The 20,173-nt window shown below is 36.4% G+C and overlaps 1 protein-coding gene across 2 annotated transcripts in view; it reads left to right on the forward strand.

Moving 5' to 3' along the window:
• DPH6 (diphthamine biosynthesis 6) overlaps positions 1 to 19,522 on the forward strand; it is a 176,565-nt gene extending 157,043 nt beyond the window's left edge. The window contains exons 7-9 of one of the 2 annotated variants that reach the window (XM_029236219.1): positions 11,388 to 11,482; positions 18,135 to 18,222; positions 19,407 to 19,522. In XM_029236219.1, coding sequence (XP_029092052.1) covers positions 11,388 to 11,482; positions 18,135 to 18,222; positions 19,407 to 19,460 — 237 coding nt within the window. In that variant the 3' untranslated portion in view covers positions 19,461 to 19,522. Of the gene's footprint in view, positions 1 to 11,387; positions 11,483 to 18,134; positions 18,263 to 19,406 lie in introns of those variants that run through there. The other variant, XM_029236218.1, reaches the window with a different exon arrangement.
• Positions 19,523 to 20,173: the final 651 nt, after the last annotated feature.

The following is a 20,173-nucleotide window of genomic DNA, read 5'->3' on the forward strand; positions in this document are numbered from 1 at the left end:
GCCTAGAGTGAAAGGATCTGGGGATCTGACTGCTTGTTAAACACACTGCCAATCAACCCTTCTTATTTTGGTGTCCTTCTCACATTTTCCCTTTACTTCCAGAGGTACCCAGTGCCACCAACTCATTACCTTATTGTTTTAGAGGAAGGAGTTATTTTACTGTGTAAATTGGTTTGGTCCTCTGCATTCTCCACTGTCGGTCGGCCTAGGATCCAGTGTTCTTGGTTCTATTAAATTTGTTGATCCTGTCACTTGCTCTCTGCTTTTCTGCATCTTTTTGAGTTTATGCCATTTTATGAAATACCTCCCATGAAGGTTTTAGAAGGGGGTGGGAGTAGATGCATGGATTCAATCCACTGTCTTTACCAGAAGCAGTTACTCTTTAATCAAGAGATTTCTTAAGATCATCCAAGTAAAAGTTGTCTGCTAAATGGAAGAATGAAACCATATTATATAAAAATTGTGAATATATAGAATTGGTTGCTTTTTCCAGAACTATTCACATAGAATTGGGAAATTGGACTTCTAGCCTTGAGTCAAAGGTAAGTAGATATGTACTAAGGAGTATACCACTCAGCTGGGTGCTATAAGAGCTAAAGCCAGATATGTGCAATGCTGATTTCAAGCTTAAAGCTGTATTTCAAGTTCTGTTTTATATGAGTTAGCTTGTCTTCCTTATGGGTTTGACAAAAGAGCAATTTACAATCCAAGCTACCTCTCACTTAAAAAGCAAAAGATAAAGAGAATTTCACTAAAGTTGATTTGATAGTGTGGGTGAGAGAGACAGAATTTTAAGCCTTGTTCCCTGTACTGCTAACTTTATGGGAAAGAACACCTTTAACTGACCTTGAAAGTCAAGAGGAGGTAGAACTTCCTTGAGGGGAGATTTTGAATTTTGAACATAACTGAGTTGGAAGGATATGTGGAATTTTATGGTTGAGTCCAGTGACTATTATAAATATAAATTACTAGGTGTATTAAAATGTATTCTTAAAAAAAGTAAAAAATATGTACCATAGAATTTCAAAGAAAATTATATGTTGTTGAGAGAATTCTGAGTAAATTCAGAGATGAATTGACAGCCATACTGGACTTTAAGAATGGATAGGATTTTTGACTGGCTGAACTGTTTGGAGTATATTTTGAGTACTGGGAGAGGAAACTGAAAAAAGAAGTCAAAGCCATATCGTGAGAGATTTTGAATACTGAAGTGCGGATTTAATTATCTAAACAATGAGGACTAACTGCAGGATTTAGAGAAAGGGACTAAAGTTCTGAAAGGTGTAGTTTAAGGAATTTGACCTGGCAGTAAGTAGTGCCCATTAATAGCTGTAGTTAAAGAGAAGAGGTGAAGGTCCTCCATACTTAGTGGCTGTTCTAATATATGACCTTGAACCTGTCCCTCACATTTCTCTGATTGTGTTTTATAGAAGAACTCTTAACTGCCAGTGTCATGTGGTACTACTAGAACTGAGTGATAAGTATTTGTAAGGACTTCTTATGTGCTCAGTTCTATGCTGGCTTCTATAAGGGGTACAAAGTAAGTCAAAGAGTTATTTTTCATGGAACTTAGAGTTTTGTAAATGAGGGGAGGACTCTAATAACTTGGATCATATAAAGCCAAATTGGTATTTGCTATAAATGTAATTGGGACCTAAGAGACGGAAGATGACCACATGACCTAGAGTAGCTGAAGGCGATGTCATGGAAGCCTCAGCACTTAAACTGGTCTGAAGGATGGATGAAATTTACATGGGTGGTGGCAACAAAGTGAATCAATATGAAGAAGATTCCTTGGCAAGAAGACATGCAGGGACAATGAGGAACTTGTTTTAAATGAAACTAAAAGCTGGTATTGGGAGATTAATAAGAAAAAGGTGAGGTGGGAATTTAGGACCCAATCATAAAGGGCCCTGAGAGATGGACCAAGCGATTTGGGATAAGAAATAGCAAGATATAGAAGGCTCATCAACAGGGATTTATATTATTAAAATATATCTCAGGAAATTTAGTCTGGCAGTAGTATTCTTGGATTGGGAGTAGAAGAAATTGGAAAAGAAAAAGAGTCTAAGGTGCTCTTATAGGAAACAGGTGTGAGGGCTTAGAGCATGAAACCGCTGACAGTAGGGATGGAGAGAGAGAACAAAACTAAAAGAAAGATTTTGATGGAAGAATGAAAAAGAAACTAGCACCAAATGGCCAGAAGCTGGAAAAGGAAGAATCAAAGATTAATCCACACGTAATGATTGGGGAAATTAGAAGCACACATTTTTGCAGAAGAGAACAGGGTTGAGAAAGAACATGATAAGCTTGGTCTTAAACATACTGAGTTTTAAATTATAACATATGAACCAAAGGCATATGTTTTTAAACTATGAGGTTGGCACACAATTGAGACGTTCAGGCTAAAGACTAAGGTTTGTTATTTATCAGAGTCAGGACACAACTTTAAATTCTGGGTTTGTTTACTTCTAAGCTACATAACCTTTGCAAATCAACCTAGTTTTCACCTCTGGAAAAGGGAAAAAATAAAATTAGTAGCCATTTCATTGAGTATATATTATATGCTGTGTAGTATATTAGACTTTTTTTTTCACATGGTTTTATTACTGAAAACAGCACTCCTATGAGGTAGATGCTGTTGTCATCTCCATTGTACAGATCAGTAATCTGAGGCTCCGAGAGTTTGCATGACCTAGGATCACGTAGCTACAAAGTGACAGAGCTAGGATTTGAACCAAGGGCAGTGTGTCTCCAAAGCTACTGCTTTTAATCAGTTATGCAATGCTGCTTTCACTGTGCCTCACTACAGTATGTGCTTTACCTACTTTTATAGTTAAGCTGTGTATTTACTAAGTGCTTACTAAGTGCCATACTCTGTGCTAAGTGCTTTTTATGCATTATTTTATTTAACCATCTAACAAGCCTATGACGTTGCTACTACTAATGTTTACATTTTACAGATGAGGAATCACTTAGAGGGTGAGTTACTTTTCCAGAGTCACAGAGCTGGGAAGTTGCAGAACCGGAATTTATGCTTTAAGTCTATCTGATTTCAGAGCGGATGCTCTTTTTTATTCTTAAAAGTTATTTTGAAGATTAAATAAGATAATTTCATCATTTTCTTAACTTTAAGGCATAAAGCAAATTGTCTTTAATTAGTAGTGACAGTGTTCGTATTTGCAGCAGCAGAATAACATAAAGGTGATGGTTGAACCCATGGACTGCATAAGCTATCTGAGGGAATAAATTGATAAAGAAGACTATAGAGAGAATCATGAGGGCTATTTATAATTTAGGAGCAGCAGGAGGGAAAGGAGTTGGAGAAGCCCAGCAATAACTTAGTAAATACAGTAACATGGAAGCCTAAGGAAAATAATCACAAAGATTTGAGACATCAGTTGTATCACATGCTACATAAAATTTGAAAAAGATAAGGTCATTAGACAGTGTCCCAGCACATTGCTACTTATACTAAAAACCAGTAAACAGGACCACCATCCATCCAGTTTCCCAATGCAGAAAGCTGGGAATTTTTCTTACTTCTTTTAAACTTTCTTCACTTCTCCAGTCACTTATTTCAGCCTAGAAAATCTCTCTCAAAATATCTGCCCTCTCCTCTCCATCCTCACTGCTACTTCTCCAGTTCAGGAAAGCTTTACCTCCTGCCTAGATTCCTCCAGCAACTTCTCAATTCTTTCTGCTTCTTGACTTACTGCCCTCCAGCCCATTCTCCACTGTGCGGCCAGAATGATGTTTCTAAAAGACAAATGAGATCAGGTCAGTTTTCTGTTTAAAACATCCTCATGGGTTCTCAGTGATCTGAGGATAATAACTTAGTATGGCATATGAAGCCCCATAACATCTGTCCTCTTTCTAGTTTTTCAGCCTCACCTCTCCACTATTACTCGTCTAGTTATGTTTCAGCTATGCCAAACTTACTTCAATTTCTAGTACCCATCGTGTGCTCTGGGACTTAACACATGCTGTTCCTTCTGGAACAGTTTTCTTCTCTCCTGCCTTCTCTCTCTCCCCTCTCCCTCTCCCTCTCCCTCTTTCTCTTTGTCTTTCCCTCTCTCTCTCTCCAGACTTTCCTGGTTAACTCATCCTTCAGATTCTTTGAGAAGCCTTTTGAGTTCCTTCCAGTTAGGTCCCCTGCTTTATACTCCCACCGCATCTCATGCATCCACCAAAGCAATCCCTACCCTTTATTGTAATTGCTTATTTAACTTTATGTCTGTACCTCCAGACAGTAAGCTGTTTTTTGCAGAATTTATGTCTGCTCCTATTGTTATCCCCAGCACTTAAAACAATGCCAGACCTACCGTAGACATTCAATAAATACTTCTTTAATAAGTGCTATGAATGAATATATGCAGCATGAAATTATTTTGTATGTTAAATACATCATTTATAAAATGAAATTGTGGTGAGTTTTTTAAACCTCATGGTTTTCTCTAGGTGGTAGGAGGGATGAGGGAAGTGCAATTTCATTTGGCCTTTTCTTTTTGTCAGTTTTAAGATTAGTAACAGCAAATGAGGTAGGTTTAAAAGAAAAAATATCTTGATTTAATAAGAAATTCTCACAATTACGGTATTACAGTCTTTTAAAAGGATAAAAAAATTAAACAGGGAAATCATGATGCCCATAACCTTTTTAGTTCAATAATTAGTAGAGCTCAAATGGAGTTATTATGAATATGAATATTTATCTGTATGAATAAATGTGCCAGAAAAAATAGAATCATATAAGTAATTTCCTTTTCATTTACTAGGAATTCACTTTTTAAATGCTCAGACTCCAAGGCATTCTTATAAGCCATGAAATGACCCAAGTCGGCCACATCTGTTCAAAATGTGTTTTAGAAAGCTTATCTTAACAATAGTTAGTTGGAAAATTAATGTTCACCTTCCATAAAAATTTTATCCAAAAGAGAACACAGCACAATTTAGATATATGTGAAGCAAGGAATATACTTGTATACAATGGAAATTATAATGTGAAATAAGTAAAAAATGATCTTATTATTTTATCAAAAATAATTTAACTAGTTAGAAAACAGCAACATATTTCTTTTCAGCTGGTCAAGATCCTTTTGAAATTTTATTTTATTTTATTGATGTGTTAGCTTTATACCTTTGTATTTATACAAAGGATGGGACCAGTTTGACTGATGTCAGACAGAATAACAGCTGTATTAATCATATCCAGTGGCCATCTGATCTGAATCTTTTTCTATATAACATTCCCCAAATGGTTAAAAACAGGGGGAAAAATAGTGACATCCCTGATTCAGTGGGTAATCAGATAAGAAAAACATTGACAACCATGTGTAAATTTTATTCAGTTTTAGAGTTCCAAAAGTAGAAAATTTGTGTCCTATTTCTAACGATATAGAAAAAGCAATTAGTAACTTACTCCTGATGCCGAAAGCTCAGCTTCTTCATACACTGGTGCCGAATCAAATCTCGGAGACAGAGATTTGGGTGAAGTAGAAAAGGATAGCTTTATTACTTTGCCAGACAAAGGGAGACACAGCGGGCTCCTGCCTCGAAAAGCTATGTGTCCCAACTTGGAGAGGATAGTGAAAAGTTTTATAGTAATGGTTCAAAGAGGGTGTGATCAGCTCGTGGACATTCTTCTGATGGGTTGGTGGTAAGGTAAGTAGGAGTCAGCCTCATCAACCTTCAGGTTCCAACTGGTCTGGGGTCTACATGCTTGTGGGCAGCATACCATCGTTAACCGTTAACTTCTCCCACCTGGAGGGGATTTCAGTATCTGCAAAACAGCTCAAAGATATTATTATGTGTATCCTTTGATGGGGAACCAGGACCTTGTGCCAAGGCTGCACTATTGTTTCTCTTGACTGTTTTGTTTCTCCCTTGTCTCATATCCCCTCCCTTCCCTAATTAACAACTGCTTGAATCTGCATGTTGGAACTCAGGGAAGGTCATGGAGGCTGAATGAAGGCTATTTCCTGTAATCACAGAAATGGGAGACACAGAAAGGCTTTGTGCCCAGAAGGCCCACAGGGCCCTGCTCGGTATCACTCCTCCCTTTTACTTGATAATTCTGTTTGGGATTGTGTCTGAAACTATACCTGTCAGTACATGCCAATTGGACCCTTTTCTGGGAGTATACAGGGTATCTGAACCATGGAGAAGACAGCCATTTGGTCATTGTGTACTATGTGCTACACACTGCTAGGAAAAAATTATGAGAGGGTTTAAGAAATTTAGAAACTTATAGTCTCATGAGAAACATTTAAATTCAAGGGGCACATAGTAATGCAATACAGAAATATGTCACAAGGCAGCATAGGACAATCCCACAGGCAATAATAAGAGTGATTTCTATAAGTTGAAGAGAAGGAAATTGCCTGTTGGGGTTTATGTTTATCACGTTATATTTCACTTTTTAAGATTTAATCTTTTGGGTTTTTTTTTCAGCCAGTCAAGATTCTTTTGAATCTTTATTTTACTTTATTTTCCCATTCAGTGTATTAGCTTTATGTCTTGGTATTCTTGTGAATGATGGGACCAAATGGCTGAAGTCTTTGACTCTCAGTTTACAGAGCTTGATTTCCATTGAATAGGCAATGGTCAAACACCAAAAGTTTTTGAGTGGATGAATGCCATCTCATATTGTCAAGGAAAGTTAGTGTGTTGATAACATGTAGGGTAGATTGGGAGGGGTGAATATAAAGCAGGAAGACAAGAGATTATTGTAATAGTTCAAGTGCAAAGTGATCAGTAAGGATGTTAGAATGGAAGGGAGTGCATACATTTTCTCATTCACTGCCATATGCCTAGTGTATAGAAGAGCATCTGGCACGTAATAAGTACTGAGTGAATATTTGTAGATTCAATAAATGAATTCATGAAAATTTTAAAATGTAGGCTGTGTGGCAGAAGAAAGGAAGGAATTAAGTTCTACTCCAGTATTTTAAGCTTGATTGAACAGAAATTGAGCAGGCAGAGAAGGTTTTGAGGAAAAAATGAAGAACTGTGTTTTATTCATGTTGAAGTAAGACAACAATGCTCCCAAGTAAAACACTCAATAAACGTTTGTTATGGGGGGAGCGAATACATGGGAGAGAGGTTGATGGCTAGGGTTTTCACTTCGAGAGCCATTTGCAGTAGAGGTAATAGATATAGTAGGGGTCATGGTCCTCAAAGATGGGAGTATATAGATAAAGAGCAGAAGGTCCAAGGGAATAGCAAATTAATAGAGAAAAGATAACATATGTCGACTGCTTCCTGTGCACTAGGCACTGGGTTAAAAGCTTTGTATGTATTATATCTTCTAATACAACATCCCCCGAAGGGCAGGTATTACCTAGGGAAATGGAAATTCAGAGAACTTAATCAATTCATCCCGGGTCCAGTACTCAGTAAGTGCTGGAGCTAGAATATGAACCTACAGCTGTCTATCCCTAGTTTTCCAACTGTGCTAAAATTACTCTCTGTTCATAAATTTTGTCTATCTTTTCCAGTAAATCTTTAATGTATTTATAGTCATTATGTTTAAAGTCATTATCTACTGGGTTCAATATTTGGTTAATGTGTGGGTCTGTTTCTGTTTTGTTTGTTTTTCTCTTGATTACAGGTCACATTTTTAACTTTTTCAGTGTTCATCTAATTTGTTTTATATATATTATGGTAGATATTGAATAAAAAAGAACAGTAGAGACTGAAGTAAATATTCACTCCAGAAAAGTCACACCCCTTCCTCTGTCTGACAGCTAGTTTGTGGTGTTTATTCTCTTTAGTCTGATCTCCAGTTGAGCTGGGTCTGGTTTGAGTTGTTTCAGTTTGCTACGTGTTTGAAATGTTTTGAAAGCAGGATAAGGTCTCTCCCTTTATCAGGGCATGTGATCTGTGCTCCAGTGAGTCTAGAGATCTCTCTCTCCTTCTCCCCGCTACCCCGTCCCCCTGCTTTAAAGTCCTGCTACCAGATTTTTTTTGTTTTTTTTTTTTTGCCTTTTCAAGGGCTTACTGCTGTTGGCCTTTCCCTGCCTCCTCTCTGGCTTTCCAAGTCTTGGCTGAAATCTATCTTCCTGCCCTGTCACCAGTCCTTGGTACAGTGAAAGTTCAGTAGAAAAGACTTGATGGGCAGGTGTTCTCAAAGGGATCTCTCTCCCCTTTTCTGCCCTGGCCCTAGCTATCTGCATGTAGCTACTGTGTACACTTAGTTAAGACTGTGAAAAAGAACTGGCAGGCTATACACACTCCCTGGGTCTCCTCAGGACTCTTAATAGTCCATCACAGAGGTCCACAGATGGCCATAAGAGTTTGGCTTTTTGTATACGCTGATAGACGTCCCTCATCTATGGAGATTTGCTTCTACTCTGTCTGTTCCCCCATTAGGAAAGTGACCATGGATCTTCACTCATCTAGGAAAGGCTTACCCTGATCTGCAGTTAGTTCATCCAGACTTCTTTGCATTCTCGGATCTCTGTAGGTAAAACACAAAGGCATGGCTTTGTAGCCTATCTGGCATGTTTTTGGTGTTACGGTGATAACAACTGTCTACTTCCACTTTTTACATACTAACTGAAACTATTTAACAATGTTTTAATAATTAATGGACATTAGACCTTAATGGTCAAATAGCAATATGAAAAATATTTTTTATTTTTCAATATAGATTGCTATCGTTTGTACCTAAATTATGGAAAGAATCATGATAATTCAGTGAGAAACTAAACCTTAGAAAAACTGTTACCTATTTAGTATTTTCAATTACAATGAAATCGACAGAGAAACTTATCAAAGTGAACTGCAAAAACTGTATTTGGAGTGATTAAGTGCTGGCATACAGTAATGCTAATTTGGAGTTGAAACCCAAACACAGACCTGAAACATGTTAGAATAAAGTTGCTACTTTCTGTGAATAGTGTAGATATGAGTAACACTATCCTACATGTTTTAGAAAAGTAAATTGAATGTTGTGTGCCACAAATATGTCTCTTGAATGTACACATCTGAATTCTCTACTACCTAAACTGACCCTTTTTTTATCACATGCATACATCATGCTTTCGTGCTACCAGGATGTTGCTTTCTAACAGGGTGCTATGTCTTAGATAAAGAAAATGGCTTAAAGAAAGTGGCTAGCATAAACCTTGCTTCTTGAGGTCTCTCAGGATATCAAAGGGACTTGGAACTGGCTAAAAGTCAGCCAATAAAGATCGAATTTTCTAGATACTTGCGTCTACTAGAGCTTGAAGCTAGTAGAGTTTAGAGGGGCTGCAAAAGACATCCTAAGGATTCACAGACTACTTCTTGGTTCATCAGCCATAAAAACCACTGGGCTCTTTACCCAAATTTCTTTACTTGGAATCTGTGTCCATGCTGGTGAACCAGTAGTAGTGGGGAGAAGAGATTGCACATATTATTTATAGAAGCGACATCACTGTTATATCATATTGTGGTATTAAAATATAAGGTGCAGTATATTTAGGAAGCTTCCGGAGACCAGGGACATTGTCTTGTTTACTTTTGGATCTTTTTCATCTAGCAAGGCCTGCCAAATAATCACTGTTAAATAAATATTTGTTGAAGAACTGATTGGATGAATATTATGGAAATATTTTACATGAACTGGAAATATCGCTGGATGCATCCATATTTTAGATTTCCTAGTACTATGTTGGATTAACATAGCAGCTCACATTACTTTTACTAGGGACTAATAGAAGGATATCAGTAGGATAACAGCCATGCCAACTTTAATTTTTAAAACTCCAGTTATTCTTTGGTGGTAGATTATAGAAGTTTTGCAAAGCTTCAGTGAAACATTTTCTAATAAAAGGAAGCCAGTGATTGTTAAGGTATACTCCCACATAAGAAGACTGTCCATAAAGGTGAGAGTAGAAGGTTCACTTGGTAGACAGTTGCTAGAATGGGAAGGCCAGTGAAGGGAGATCAGCACAGAAGGGGTCAGGCACCAGCTGACAGAACAAGGAAACACCCCTGAAATCCACATCCCATTATTATTCCTACATTTTTTATTGCAAAGCAGACATTAATTTAATTTGGTTTACCACGGTAATGTATTCCTGTTATCTGCTCTCATAAGGACCAGCTGCCGTAATTCTGCCTTGCTGATTCCCTACTTCATTTATCCACTTTGCTCATGTGAGTTCTTATAGAAAATGCCACCCCATTTTCTTTCCTTCACTTTTCTTGCTGTTTGCCTTTACAGGTCATCCACATTACTATTGATGCTTAGAGGGAGTAGTAGAATTTTCATAGATGTGTGCTTTAAATCCCGAAGCGCACGTAGTCAATAGTTGAAATGTAATGGATTTGGAATGGTAGCACAACCACAAAAATAACCAAATAAATAAATGTGTAACTGTGCAGGTAAAACCAAAGACTTAGGCCACAGTCCCAGCACTGGCAGTAACAGAGAACATCAATGGAGTCGCTCTTCCTTTGGGCTGGGAGAGACTGTAAGCAGGGAAAGCTATGAAATTCAGAATGAAGGAGATGGAATCATAGTGCTAAAGCCTCCACACAAGAGCAGAAAGATTCTGTGGCACAGCCAGTGAGAGTGCTCCCCAGCACTGATTCCAGCCATGTACCAACCAGATAAGAGATGATTTTACTCTCAGTATCATTTAAATAACACAGCTTATATTCAATGCAAAGCACAGGGAATTTTTTTGTTTCTTTGCTTATTTATTTGTGTGTTTTAATTTCAGGTTTAATCAGACAACATTATAAGCTATCCCAACCTTTCTGGGAGTTATACTTTCCTAGGGCTTGTCTGCAGCGTTGGAACTTCATTAGTTCTTGATACCCTTGGAACTTTACAATTAATAATAACCTTAAGCATAATAACCATGTTTATGGCTTCTTTGTGTGCGCAGGCCCAAGGAAAGGCCTTAGATTACATTCTCTGTGTCTCTGAGAAATGCTCTAAACACAACATTTTTTCCCCTTCTACATATAGGTCAAAGGGCAGGGGAAAGCACAGTTTGGCTGCATATATCCTCATTTACTACGTAATTACTTAGTATCTTTCCCCCTTAGCCTCCCTTTGAAGCTAAAGCTAGTGGCATTCCTAAACTTTATAGTAATCTTTAAGCTTTCTCATTATACACAAAAATGTTGGTCCCTTACATCTTTTTATAAGGGTTTGGTGATTATTAAAAATGCTATGCTTTATGATAACATTTTTCATATGGTTTTAAACACATATTTTAAGCAGAAATATACAGTTATTTTCCTGTAGCTCACCATCTATTTTGGAATTAAAGTTTCTGGCATGGATATTTTTCAGGACAAAATAAGTTAAGTGAGCATTTTTGCTAACTAATTTTAAGATTCCTGTTTCTTTCCTTCTTTTTCTTTTTCTTTTTTTCCCCTATTTTCAGCTTTCTAAGAAGTACGGAGTCCATGTTTGTGGAGAAGGTGGAGAGTATGAAACGTTCACTTTGGACTGCCCTCTATTTAAGAAGAAAATAATTGTGTAAGATATCATTTCAGCATTTTCTTCCCCTTCCTCAAATTTAAGTGATGGAAGCAATGTAACATTAAGCTGGAGGCAACTTTTGTTAAGAGAAATAGAACATGTCCTCCAAGTTCACAAACACTCAATTTGTTTAATACCAGTGAAGTCGTCTGAATACCTAAATCAATACATGACAAGACGAGGCCTTCATAGAAGCCTATAAACTTTTTATACATTGCACTTTATTTACTTGCTGATTATGGCCTGCAGTAAAACTGGTACCTACACACTGACACTTTTATCCTTTCATGAAGTGTGAATTGCCTGTGTTATTTATCTTTCATTACAGCTACATTTGATAAACTGCCACATCAGTAGCCTGTGGGTTCCATTAACTCCGTTCTCTTTTTCCTTTTTCTTGGCTTTAATAACTTAGAATGGTAATACTAAACATTTCTCTTCAATTATTTGGGGTTATATTTACATATAAACTTTGTTTTTAAATGAATTCTGTTTTATGGTGAATAGTGTGATTTCTTTGCCATAAATTGTTAAAATTCGTGTAGCAAAAAATAGGAACTTTCTTCAGTTTGTTAACATTATTATCCATACTCTATATCACTCCTCTCATATGCTAAGAGAGCACTTTATTTGCTTTTCCTAAGCTCTTCAGCTTCTTGAAAAGGTTTTCAGAATTATGCTTGATTTCAGAAACCTCATCTGATGAAAGACTAGAATCTTGTATCGAATGGACAGCTTTAATATTTTCAACACTGAAAGGTGACTTCTTTGTACATATTAATAATGAGGGAAAGAATGTTCTAAGAAGTTAAGACAACTCCAGGTGAATTTTCTAAAAGTTACATTTATCTTGGGAAACATAGCCAAGACCTTTTCATTACCCTGTGCAGTATTCACCCACTCTTGCTTCTCTCATTTCTTCTAACTTGTTTTCCATTAATAATCATCGAACATAATAATAATATATTTGGCAAATATATATCAAGTACCTATTATGTCTAAAGCATTCTACTGGGCACCACTGATGTTGAAACATAGTTCCTGTCTCCAGAAGGGTGGAAGGAAGACACATCTGCATAAAATTGTGACACAAAGTGATAGAGGATAAGAGTCAGAAGAATAAGTTCATAAACGAGAGGTATTTCTTCTGGCTTCAGTGATCACAAAACAATTCATTGAATGAACTGTGCCTTAGGTATTACTTCTATGAAATAATACTGTTTGGTTACTTAAGAAAAACATTTCCATGCTAGGGTGAAATTATAGTATAATAGGAAACTTGCAATATACTTATTAGACTAACCAAATTAGAAAAAAATAAAAAGCACAATAAGAGAAAGAAGGCCAAAGAATAATACTCTTCCTGTTTATTGGACAACTTGAGGTCCTGGAGCACCCAGAACTCTTTATGGACAACATAGAATTATAAGAAATGTGCTGCTTTACACTACATAACCATAAGGTTTATTTATCATAGTACTTTAGACCTGAAAAATGAATCTTTCACCTCATCATTGTGCAGATAGAGAAACCTCAACCTGACTGAGGCAATGACATAATGGGAGTTAATCATGCTGTTGAAGAGAAGGATGTCAGGGAAGGTGTATTAGAACCCTCTAGTGCCAAAATGAGCTGTTCAATTGCACTGGATAATCATTTGTTGAGGATAATCATGTGGGTGGAAGTCTGCAAGCTGCCACCCTGCTCTGTAAAAGTTCTTCTGTAAGAATGGAGAGGCAAATCAGCAATACTGGAAGTGCTAACATACGAGTGTGTACCTTGAGAACAGAAGGGGAAGAACTGACATTTCTTTCTTACTCAGTTATCAGCTACTCACTAATCTGATTCTGATGCTTAAGCGTGTTCTTTGATTTTTTTTCTTCATAGGCTCTGCCTCACCTCAGCTTCATAACTTTCTTATTCGATTTCTTTTCGCTAGATTGCCTTCCCATTTATCCCCACTTTGCTAAATCCTTCCAATTTTAAAGGCTTTGGTTGTTACTACTTCCAGTGCTTGTCCTCATATCTGAACTCTCAGAACACACAGTAGTAGGCACTGATAAATGTTAAATATCGTGGAATTAATTTTTCATTTATTGTTTAGCTTTAAATATCCTATTTCACTTTTATGTATTCCTTTCTTAGGTTATAACTAGAGCTTGTAGTAGTTGAATGGAAGAAGAATGTCACCTACTATATACAAAATCTTTCCTTCTCTTTAAAATAGAAAATGTCCTTATCATACCTATCTGATAAGCACTAAACGTGATGATGTGAATGAATATGCATTGCACATTCTAAAACTGTATATAAATTAAAGTTATTTTGTTTAGAGATAGTTTTCCATGTGACACAATTAAAAGATAAGTTTAGACCTGGTAACTACTTGTTAACAATTGACAGTTAATCATACTGGATCCTGTCAGTTAGAATGCGTTTGGGGGGACAAAGTTAATAATTTCTCCTGTTATATTTGACATAGTAGTGATCTTCCACAGTTAGCATACAACTAGTTGATTATTAGGAATCCCCTTTTAAATGTCTAATTCAAATTTTATGTTAGAAAAGGAGACTATGAGGAGAAAAAATAAACTTTTGCATGCAAAATGATTTGATTATAATTAGGTGTGATTTTTTTTTTTCAAAAACACAGATAGAATCTCTTGCATAATGAAATAATTTAGACAAATTAAGGTGGTTCTAGAAGTTTATTATGAGATACATTTTGCCCCAAATTCCAACTAACATTTTAAAAATCTTGTAGGAAACACTGGTATAACAGTCTTTGTGCGGAAGTAATCTTTTAAATTTTTGACTAGAACATTTTACAGTTTACTTTTCACATCAATTAGGATGTGACTACTCACCTCTAGATGCAAATTTTTAGATCAGAAAATGAGGGGTTTTTCCTGAGGAGCCTTGACAAAAAGAATTGCAGCCTAGTCTTTAAGAAAAGAGGACAACTGTAGGTCCTCAAATAAAAAACCTACTTTCTCGGTGTCCCTGGTGGCGCAGCGGTTAAGAATCCACCTGCCAATGCAGGGTACACGGGTTCGAGCCCTGGTCTAGGAAGATCCCACATGCCGCGGAGCAACTAAGCCCGTGAGCCACAACTGCTGAGCCTGCGCTCTAGAGCCCGCGAGCCACGACTACTGAGCCTGCGCACCTAGGACCTATGCTATGCAACAAGTCACCGCAGTGAGAAGCTCGCACACCACAACAGAGTGCCACCCCCTGCTCGCCGCAAGTAGAGAGAAGCCCGCGCACAGCAATGAAGACCCAACGCAGCCTAAAAGAAATAATTTTTTTTTTAAAAACCTACTTTCTTTTTATTTCTTACTTTGAAATATATGTGTATGCATATCAAAAGTAAGAACTAAAACATGGGGAATATAGCCAGTATTTTGAAAATAAAGTAAGAGCTAAAATCCCAATGTATTAATGAAGGTGATAATTTTCTTCTCACTGTTAATGAACACAATTTTAATGTCAATCTTTGATACAACCCCATATTTCCATTTGAATTGTCAATATTAATGTACTACTGCTACAGAGTTGCTGTGTATGGGATGGATGGATGGATAGAAGAAACAATGGGAAGGAAGGAGGGATGAAAAGAAGAACTAAATTCTGTGATTAAAACACTATGCTCTCATTTTCCCCACTTACTCCTCGTTTCTACCTATTCAAGACAGAACTCAGCCCAGAGCATCGTAATATGGCATTTAGCCGTGAGGATGAATCAAGTACTTTCCTTATCTGCCTTCTCATATCTATTCTGTATCACTTGGGAATTTATTAGAATTCATGAACCATTTTCCTTGTATTTAAATTTATATAATTATTTTTATTATGCTAGAGATAACCATATATTGTTATTGGTATACATGTATGCTTATGTTCATGTATCCATATATATACAGTATGCATGTATGAAAATGTACGTATTCGTGTGAAGATTGGTAATTGAAAAATCAGTGTGGGTTTTTGATAGTGTCAGTAGTTACTGTGTAAATGTAAAGATACTTAACAAAGTTAAACTATACAGTTATTCAACAAATGATTGAAAATAAGGCAGTGTATTCTGCACTGAGCCAGAGGTGGAGTGTGGGGAGACAGGCAGACAAAGATGAACAAAACCTGTTCCCTCTCAAGAAGGAAGACAAGCACACAGACACATAATTATAATATAGTGGATGTGTTATGAAAGGTCTGTAAATGCATTACCAAAGCACATAAAGCAGAAAACTAGCACTGTCTGAAGATGTCAGGCAAGCCTTCACGGAAATGATGTTGGAAATGTCTTGTGAGGATAAGTGTGAGCCCATGGGGAATACCTGCGTGCAGTTGTCTTTTCAGAGGGGAAGTAGGAACCAAGACCATGGCTGAGCCTCAAGAGAAATTCAGTGTTTTGAAGTGAGAGGGTTAGGGCCTGATCTCTTAACTTGAGAGAGAGCCTATAGTCAGGGAAGAGAGACTCAGACCTGACTCAGCTAGCTGCCCTTTTGAAGTCGTAACTAGGGATAAGCCTAACGCAGCAGTGAAAGGGAGCATGGGATCCAGCTCTTGGCTACTGAGAAACCTCAGTTGTGTAAGAGGAAGGGGCTGCACTGATTACTTGTATTAATAGGGAAAGAGGAGGAGGGTAGCCAACTGGAAAGCATTTTTGCTGTTGTAGAGTTTTTCTTAATTTTCTGGGTCTCTCTGAGGGTATTCCAGCAGATTCTGCTCTAGGTTTCAGAGAAATCCATGAAGCAGACAGAAACCAGAGACTCTTGAAAGTTGAGTTTCAGGTGAGTTTATGAAAGGAAAGCAGAGCAGTCGTGGCATTATTCTGTTTGAAGCTAAAAGCCATTTATTTGAATCTATTATCTGTCTCCCAGTTGATTCTGGCTTTGTATAACTGAATGAAATGACGTTAGTCAGAGATTATGGATTTAATAGAATCCATAAAAACCATATTCCTCTTCACTTAGTGTTCAGAATGTTATATATTTTCTCTGGATAACAATCTTGGTTCAGAATGCAGTAATTGTATCAATTAAGTGAGCTATTTGCTGTCAATCTTCTGTTTCTAGTGGGAATAACTGTCAAGAGAAAGGAGGGCCCGAAACCCTTTCCACTGACACATCACTGGTTCAGGTTAATCATGGTTTTGGTGTACCCATTGTCAAGGATATCAAGACCAAGCTGCCTACATCAGGCATTATTGAGGCTCAGGATCAGTTTCCAAAGCTGGGATTGGGAACATAGAGATTGAAATTTAATGTAAGAATGAGGTCATACACAGGAACTAGAATTTGAATCTATTGAGGAACCAAGATAGGACCAGAACAGACAACTCTGGAGTAAATAGACAAGATGACTAGACTAGAGTTAACAAGGCAGAGAGACAGGTGGTAGAAAGCAAGAGGGTCTCCTCTTTTCTTTCTCTTTCTCCTATTGCTCATTATACATTGAGGCATTTTTCGGTTAGGTAGTCTGTGAAGGCAGGTTATTACTTTCTTTCATGATCCCGATTATAATGTTTTTCTTTTAAAGTCATAGAAGCCTGTTTTAATGTAATTTTTTGAAACACTAACAAGATACGTATTTGATACTAATGGTTCATGAATAGTAGTTGATTTTTTTTTTTTACCATCAAACTTTTTTCTCTATCTCTGATCTTTCAAGTGAAAAGTAAGCATATTTTGCTCATGAAAATTTAATATATCGGATCCTAGTCTTTTGAGATTTCTTCTATTGTCACTAAATAACTTTGCATTACAAAAGTTAATTCAAAAATATTTTACATTAGTGGAAAAGAATCAAAGTAAGAATTTATTTTGCTGAACAGCAATGGTTAAAGTGCTAACAATGTACTAATATAAACATTGGAACTAGTTCCTAAGGCATTAAAGAGATATGAGAAATTTCTGCTTTTAGAATTTGAGTTAAAATACAAAAACACTATTGCTTTCTTAATAAACAACAATAAAAATAATTAGTTATTAGAACTTCACACATAATCTTAGTTATTCATATGTGCTTTACAGGGTATCTTTGATAAAAGTTGAGTTAATTTACATGTATCCATATGGTGCCAGCAAGCAGTTCATACTATTTTACCTGAATGTGGTAATTGCTATGTCAGACAATCAATTTTAATAACAATGATATTGCAGTGTGAAGAGTTCATCTAGAGCTTAAAACCATCACCAGTACTGCCTTTGTGAAGGATAATTGAGATTTTGTGTGAAACACTGGACGAATTACCTCTTGAAAATGAAAAGAATAATGAAGATAAAGCACTACTGTTTAATGGTAGCCCATACCAACCAAATTTGTGAAAATGAAATTGAAGTTTCAAGTTGTAAAACTGTTCAGAGATCTTTGAGTGAACCTGAAAGTTGAACTGTGTGTCCTCATAAAGATGAAAAGGTCTTTACTTATTTTTGAAAGTTTAATATTCTCAATCTTTTCCCCAATTAAATATTGGATTATTAAAAGTAGATGTTAATCATTAATTATGTAGTAAATATGTATACAATAGTATACTAGTGGAAATAAATGAGGATTTTTGGTCTTTTCTAGTCACTAGTAGGAGCAACTTGCCACAAAACAGATTTTGCATAGTAGATAAATGTATTATAACGTTTTTTTATTTCAGGGATTCATCAGAAGTAATCACACATTCAGCTGATGCATTTGCACCTGTGGCTTACCTACGCTTTTTAGAATTGCACTTGGAGGACAAGGCAAGTAAATCTATTTCACAGTGATTTAAAGAGAAAATTGAGATATGTGCGTTGTCTCTATAGATGTAATTCTATAACAACAAATGAAAGGGTAAAAACAGTGATTTTTTTCAAATCCTCGATCAGTAACTAAGAATTCTGCAGATGTTTATAGTTTTAAGAGCTGTATATTATGTAAAAGATATTACATTGCTGAAGAGTTTGCAGTTCATTTGAAAAGGGAATCATATATACATTAATCAAGGAGAAGACAGGACGGTGTATAACCAAATATTAAATCATCTAGAAAATTAAGAATTAGGTTATTGAGCATCAGCCTTAGGGGAAAGGTTTGAGGATAAATTGGATCTTCATTATACAAAGTTTAAGAGGAGAAGAAAAGGACAAATTAAACCTTTTCCAAAAATATACAGGGGAACAGTCGTACAAATGAAAGATGGAAAATGAAGCAAAAAGTGTGATAGTTTTATTTTAAATACATTGATTGTCAAAACACAGCAGAAGTCAATTTTAAAATGTTTTGTGGAATAGTTAAGGTCTAGATTAGACCCTGTGATTAAAAGCTCTGCTCCTTGAGGCATAAATGATTGGAAGAAGTCTGCATCTTTCGTGTTCTGTCATCAAGTGTCTTGAGGCACACTCACAGTCATATATATGATAGAGAATCTGAAGAACCAAGAGAATCAATGATTGGCAAAGGAAGGAGAAAAATGGGAACCCCAGTAATCTCTCAATCAGCAAGAATTTCCAAAAGTAGAGAATAATATTTGGTGCCATTTCTCTAGAAAAACTAGAAAAGACAAGGTTGAAAAGAGGTGATTGAACTGGGCTGAAAGATGACTATTGGTGACCTTTTACCAAAAAACTGGTAAACCTCAAGAGAATGAAGCTAAACTATCCAGACATCTTTCAGACCCACTGAAAGGAGCCTCTTCTAGGTCTCTGCTACTTTTGCTGCCATGGGCACCCACAAAAAAATCAAAACCACCAAATTCTGGTTTAAATACATTAGCCATTGTATGTTCACCTCTACCTAAATAGCTCAGTATTCACACTATTTTGGTATTGCTTTGGGCTTCTCTATCCATTTGCCCTCTTGCAGAAAAGAATATTACTTCTTTAAGGTGCAGTACTCACTGACACTGAATAAATATGCTGCATTTCCTTTTTTTTTTTTTCCTTAGGTGTCCCCAGTACCTGACAACTGCAGAACATCTAATTATATACATAACTCTTGAAAAGCATTTTTGTTACTAAGCTGGTATTTTTATATTTTAAAAATCACGTAGCATTTTCTCAATTATTATGTCCCACTTTTTTCATTACATTTTTTTATTTTTAGAAATATTTATCTTTATCAGAAGTGGATAGAACCATTGATTAATTGGTTAACACATCCAATCCATGATCTCTGTGATTGGTACCTTCTTTTTTCCCCTTTTACTTCATCTGAAATCCTCATTTCTGTAACATTTCTTTGCTTTCATCACACTGGTTTATTTTCCTCTTTCTTGTTCCTGCTTTCATCTCTGCCTATAGTATCCTAATGCAAAGGCAATTGAAAATGAGGATGAAAAGGTAGTCACTGTATTTAGCTAATCAAGTTTATTCTACCGGGCATCACCATTTTTGTTTTGAATATATTCATTGTTTCAACATTATTGGACAATCACGAAGAATACCATTAACTCTTACTGGTTGTTTTATAACTGATTAAAAAATGTAGTTTTTCGGTATTACCTATGCTGACTTCAGACTACTTTTAGAGTTTGCAGCAAAATTGAGTGGAATGTACAGAGAGTTCCCACACATGCACAGCCCCCCCCAGCTGTCAACATCCCACACCGCAACAGTACATTTGTTACAATCAAGGAATTTACACGGACACATCAGTTATTACCCAAAGACCATAGTTACATGATGAGTCACTCTTGGTGTTGTACGTTCTGTG

The sequence above is a fragment of the Monodon monoceros genome, unplaced genomic scaffold (assembly GCF_005190385.1).
Source record: "Monodon monoceros isolate NGI ecotype Baffin Bay Population unplaced genomic scaffold, NGI_Narwhal_1 Super_Scaffold_21, whole genome shotgun sequence".
In the NCBI taxonomy this organism is placed as follows: Eukaryota; Metazoa; Chordata; class Mammalia; order Artiodactyla; family Monodontidae; genus Monodon; species Monodon monoceros.